Raw genomic sequence first — 6000 nt, forward strand, 5'->3', positions numbered from 1 at the left:
ACAGGAAGCTGCCTCCAAAAGGTCCGTGTCAAACCCAGTGAACAACACCCACAGGTAGGGATAGCCCAACAAGGGACCCGACCCATGGCCCTCTGGAAAGGGAGGGAGGGGCCAGATCCAGTCCTCCAGGGCTGACAGATTTAGCACACACCTCTCAATTAGAGGGGCAAAACATCAAGGTTCAGTTTTATTTACTATCCAAATAATGACTGTCTGGTTATGCAACCAAGGGATAAACCTCTCTGGGGAGTGGATATGTTATAATGAACGGCCTCATGGGAGTAGAGGAGAGGAGACTGGCCTGCTTGTTTTTTTAAACAGTTTCCTCCTGGGAACAAAGATTTCCCCCAGATCTGATACTCTCTTAAAAACAGGGCGGTTCTCATTTCACTTCAATATCAAAACACCAAAGAGATCTAACAGTGAGCATGACGGCGTGGCATGCCATTGTTTACACAGAACGCTAACATGACGTGTGCATGGAGTGATATCAGGAGTTGAGAGAAGTGGTTTTGAATGGCTAATAGCCACAGTATGACAGTGTACTCTAGGTTCACAACTAGGTATCAGACAGAATCACATACAGATAAGACAATTGAAGAGACACAAATAGTTAAAGATTTAAGAGTTAGTAAGAGAAAGACGTCAGTCACAGGGAAAGTAAGTGAAGACAGTGAAAGTCATAAGAGTTTGAGTCACAGATGATGTGTCAGTCATAGCCAGGAGCCACGCGTACACACACATAAACATGCACACACAGGGATATGGGTCAGAGAGAGAGAGAGAGAGAGAAAGATCAACTCACAGTGAGCGGCAAGGAGCAGACAACGAAGATGACCGTCATGGAGGCCAGCAGCATCAGGTGGTCCATCTCCTCCTCCCCCTGTCCGAACCAGCCCAGACTCATCTTCCTCTTCCTCCCTCCGTTCACCACCGAACCACGCCGTGTCATCTGGCTGCGGTGCATCCGGCACAGGCTGACAATCACAGAGCCGTTGCACACAAACACCGCCACGATCAGCAGCGCCATGAGCGAGGCGTAGGACAAAGAGAAAGCCAGAACCTTCCTCTCTTCGTCCACCCCCTCACCTGCCGCCTCCATCTTGATGAAGCACCACGTGCCCGGGCAGTACTGCTTGTGGCGGCCAAAGCCGAAGAATGGCAAAACACAGAAGGCGCAGGTGAAGATGTAGATAAGCAGGAGTGCCACCTTGGCGAAGCTGCGTCGGACGCACTTGGAGTAAAAATAGGGGTGGCTGATGGCCAGGCAGCGCTCCACGGCCATGGCACAGAGGATGAGCATGGAGGCCAGGCCAAAGAAGGTCATGGCAAAGGCAAAGAGGCCACAGAGTCCCTGGTCCCCAGTGAGCCCCAGCAGGGATCGCTGGCGGGCATAGCACACAAACACCAGGGGGCTGAGGAAGCAGGTTCCCAGCAGGTCAGTCAGGGCCAGTCCCGTCACCAGGATGCAGAAGACAGAGGACTTGGTGCGTCGCTCCTTCTGGTGGACCCCCAGGATGGCCAGGGCGATAAAGTTCCCCATCACCCCCAGGATGAACATCACTGTGCTCACCACCGGGTTCCCGTCCGTGTGGATATGGGTGCTGTTCTCGCAGCTCTCGTTCGACAGCATGCCGAGGTTCAGTGTGTGTTTGTGTTGGTTGTGTGTGTGTGTCAGGCTGTAATGGTTGTGTTGTGGTGTTGCCCCCTCAAGCTCTTGAAGTCACCCTTTTTTTGCCTAAATCCAATGACATCGTGGCATGTTTTGTTGAATTCACGTTAGTGATAACTCAACCAACTGTAAATCACAACTAAACATTGAATTGACGTCTGTGGCCAATGGGATGGCATTGCTGAATCAGTGGATTTCGCCCAAATTGTGTCCGTGCAAAATGTATATCTATGCCTATATAATCCAGAAAATCGACGTAAGGGCAGTTCAAATGATATTCGCATTCATGAGTAATAAATAACACCTGTGTATAAGAACGAAACAAGCTCTCAACTCTTACCAGACGGCTCTCAATTGGCGACAAATATCAACTGCCATTCCTTATCTTTTGCTCAGTCTGTCCTACAGACTCCGTTGGCGACAGTGCAAACGCTAACGTTTAATATCCTTCCTCTAAAACTGAAACTCTCCGACTGTCGCACGCATCTGTCTGACATCTACAGATAAACTAGGTAGTGCGCGTGCCACTTTCAGCGCTCTCCTTCGCGCCCACGCGTAGCCCGCTCTCCCTTTCTCTCTTCTACGCACTCACATTCATTCTCTCTCGTAGTCTCCGAGACGATTAAAAATACTACTTTAGGTCAGATTACTTATTATAAATGATACATGACCGTCCGTTTTTCGAGGTAATTTTTGGTAGGGTTTAAAATGTTTCATTATTTGCATATGGCAAAATCTTATTATTCTTTATTTTTCTCTAACCATTACGCAACAAATAAAACATTAAGAGGGCACGGCCACCTATTGATGAACAACAAGAACCGCCGTGGAATATTTTTCTGTAATTTTTAAAAATAAAAAACATGTAATTACTTACAAAGTAATATTTAGTTTGAATCTATTTGAAATAAACCGAATTTATTTTCCGGAAAATTAATGGTTTATAAATTGTATACCTAATTAATGGGCTAGAATTGTGTACAGCTATGTATAACGTGTCTAGGATTATTTTAAATATCGTTCTAAAATCTTTTGAATTTTGAGATTTTAAACCAGAATACAGAATTCAAACCACAATTCCAATCTCATTATGATGCAACAATTAGGCAAGATTCCTTGGCTAAATATTACAACTCTAGAATGTTACAACAAACAGAAGAACCAACGAAAAAAAACGTGATCATTCACTTAACCATAACTTAATTGTATACTTTTTAAACTCTTTGTAATTGGACGAAATTTGCGGAGGTGAGACTGAATCTGGAGAATGAATCCCAATAGCTGGTCAGAAAACAATAGCCTAATGTGTAAAAAAAAAAAAAAAAATCAGGCTTTTAAGTAAATCAGTAAAAGTAGGCCTACTCACTAGCATTTACTAGATTATACCAATTACCCTGAGGGTAACTGAAGTTCGAAATCTGGCATGGTCTAACAGTTTTAAGAAAATGACAGGAACAAATCAAAAATAACTACTACATGTTGCTCCATATATCAATGCAGAGATGGGTTAGTACACTGGATAAATAATTGACTGAAAGTGAGGAGATGGAGAAAGGCAACATGATGAGGGGGGAATAAGAGAAAGAAAGACAAAGACAAATGGAAGGGCTGCTGACAATGAGAAAGGAGATTAAGACTTGGAAACAAGGTAGACCACAACCGATGGAAGCTGGAGAGAGAGGTGTTGGAGGAAGTCAACAAGGTGAGGATGGAACCAGAGCTAGCAAAGGTGAAAGGTTAATTGAAGAGTTGCTGAGGCAGATAAGGGAGACTGAGGCTCCTATTGAGGTACACCACTACCAATGGAAGCTAGAGAGAGAGTTGTTTGAGAAACAGAGAGAAAGCGTAGTGTCAGACAGAAAGAAGATGGAGCTCAAGATGGCAAAGCTGAAGGTGCAGAACATACTGAACTTGGCCGAGATAGGAGAGGTGACAGTGGAGAGTACTAAGCTGTTAGCTGAGAACGAAAGGAAGAGAGAGATGTTGGAGAAACAGAGAGAAAGCTTAGAGGCAGAGAAAGAACATCTAGAAGTCAAGATGACAAAGGTGACAATGCAGAACATACTGCACTTGGCCAAGATAGGGAAGTTGACCGTGGAGAACACGAGGCTGTTAGCAGAGAATGAAAGGCAGCGAGAGGTGTTGGACAAACACAGAGAAAGTGCAGCAGCCGACACACAAACCTTCATGGGCAAGGTATCAAAGGTGAACATGTCCTTGGCCAAGTTATGGAGGTTGAGAGTGGAGAACAAGAAGAGACTGTTAGCTGAGAATGAAAGAGTGGTGAAGGAGAGGGTGAGAGAGAGGAATGGATGGAACCTCATAAGAAATGGTTTGAAGGCAGATTTGGCCAAAGCAGACCTAGAGAGGAATCAGACCTCAGTAGGCTGGAAGGAGGACAGGGGGAGATGGGCCAAGGCTGGCCTACAAAGAATCTGGGATCAACAGGGGGAAAGATGGATGAAGGAGAAGGAGAAGGAGGAGATTAAGAGAAGGAGCACACAGGCAGCAGAGGTGTGGATGATTGAACTGAGAGAAATGGAGAGTGCGATAGAAGCCCTGGAAAGAGAAAAGATGCGGATTCTTTGCCTGCATGGACAAGAGAAGAAGGGATGGGAGATGGAAAAGGAGAGGTTGGCGCTTACATGGGAGCGGGAGAGAAAGAGTAGTGAAATTGAGAAAATGCAAAGGGAGAAAGACAGATGGCCAATAGAGAAGATAGATATGGTGGAGAGGATGAAAGAGGCATACATAAAGCTGTACCAGATGCAGACTGTCCTGAGGTTCGGAGAGCAAGAGCAAGAGCAGCCACAGGTACAGTACTCCGTTAAACCAGTCACACTTCAGGGCGGTCACAAGTCACCTCCTAATGATTATACTATCAGATTCAATAGATTAAGTTGACTGCATGCTAGAGAATGACTAATAATAATATCTCAGATCACTGATTAACATGTATGGACTTTCTCTTTCAGAAGGAAACTAAAACTGACAAGGAACTATAACTGTCACGACCTCCGCCGAAGTCGCCTCCTCTCCTTGTTCGGGCTGCGGTCGACGTCACCGGCTTTCTAGCCATCGCTGCTCCATTTTCCATGTATCCATTTGTTTTGTCTTGTTCCCTGCACACCTGGTTTTCTTTCCCCATTCAATCTACATGTATGTATTCCTCTGTTCCCCATCGTGTCTTTGTGTAAGATTGTATGTGTTACGTGTATTTTGTCTATTGGTGTTTATGTTACACGCCAGACATCTGTCTATGTTCCGTGTTTTGGGCACGTTGTTTGTGCTTTTGATATTTTACCGGAATAATGTGTGAGCCTGTTCACTTCACTCTGCTCTCCTGCACCTGACTTCGCCTCCAGTACACATCAAGTGACCATAACGAAAGGAAACAGAGGGAGAAAGAGAGAGAAAAGCTGTTGAAAAAAAGCACATGGCAAAGAAAATCACATGGCGTACATCCCAGACAACTGAAGAAGAAGTCAGAATGCAACACAGATGGAAAAGTAAATACCGTCAGCTGGCACTGGTTAAAATTTAAATTCTGTCTTCTTTCATTTAGTGGAATACTTCATCAATTAAATATTATGAGCATTTGAGTTATTTGTTCGTATTTATTTCAAAATGTGGTTACTGAATAATGCAATGAAAGGTAACTTGACTGACGTACTGATTCTATTTGAAAGACTGTACTTCCGAGTGTGTGTGAAGTTCTTATCACAGAAGGGAGAACTGAACTTTACCTCCACCTGTTTGATCAAAACATTACTTTGCTTCTTCCTATATCTGTCTCATCTGCACCCCGGGGCACTAGTTTGTCCCACAGAGCTAATTTTTGAACAACATCTATTACATGATGTTGCCAACAGTAGGATACACACAGTCTCCAGGAATGATCAGTCTGCCTGGCGGCCTATTTGCCTATCGAGGCCTGTTACAGGCTCTCATTATAAAAGATTTATATGCCCACAGAGCGTGTTGGAATTATATGAAAAATCAAAAAATCCGCAGCAGCTTCACACTAAGTGCACCTGCTGCCATTCGCCATAGTGTGTCCTTTTCCATTGCGGAACGCTGCCGTCAAACATAACCCGTCATAGCTGCCAAATTAGTCATAACATTTGGGTAGCTCTGTTTTGCCTCTGCAGCATTCTGTTTACCTTTCACCTTTTAAGCAGTCATTTTCTGGACTGTATAATGCATTGAATGGTGGACCAATTTTTCACCCAATGGTTGTTGGGTTGTGGTAAGAGTTTGTTTCTAGAACCTATGTCCCATCACGCAGCTAACTGTTTGTCATTTGAATGGGCTGGCCCTGCTTCTTA

General features: G+C 44.5%; 2 protein-coding genes across 3 annotated transcripts in view; one reads left to right on the top strand and one right to left on the bottom strand.

Annotated features, from left to right (window-relative positions):
• Positions 1-2146, bottom strand: part of LOC135552577 (prostacyclin receptor-like) — a 54240-nt gene extending 52094 nt beyond the window's left edge. Inside the window, exon 1 of the mRNA XM_064984280.1 lies at positions 806-2146. Coding sequence (XP_064840352.1) covers positions 806-1633 — 828 coding nt within the window. The 5' untranslated portion in view covers positions 1634-2146. The remainder of the gene's footprint in view (positions 1-805) is intronic.
• Positions 2147-2148: 2 nt separating this feature from the next.
• LOC135552575 (golgin subfamily A member 6-like protein 2) lies at positions 2149-5274 on the top strand. 2 transcript variants are annotated; one of them, XM_064984278.1, is made up of 2 exons: positions 2149-4486; positions 4648-5274. In XM_064984278.1, the coding sequence occupies exons 1-2, from the start codon at positions 3272-3274 to the stop codon at positions 4675-4677; spliced, it is 1245 nt and encodes a 414-aa protein (XP_064840350.1). In that variant the 5' UTR covers positions 2149-3271; the 3' UTR covers positions 4678-5274. The 2 variants fall into 2 exon arrangements, with proteins under 2 accessions (XP_064840350.1, XP_064840351.1); XM_064984279.1 differs by having other exon boundaries at positions 4651-5274.
• The last annotated feature ends 726 nt before the right edge of the window (positions 5275-6000 follow it).

Source organism: Oncorhynchus masou, chromosome 13 (genome assembly GCF_036934945.1).
Source record: "Oncorhynchus masou masou isolate Uvic2021 chromosome 13, UVic_Omas_1.1, whole genome shotgun sequence".
NCBI classification, from domain to species: Eukaryota; Metazoa; Chordata; class Actinopteri; order Salmoniformes; family Salmonidae; genus Oncorhynchus; species Oncorhynchus masou.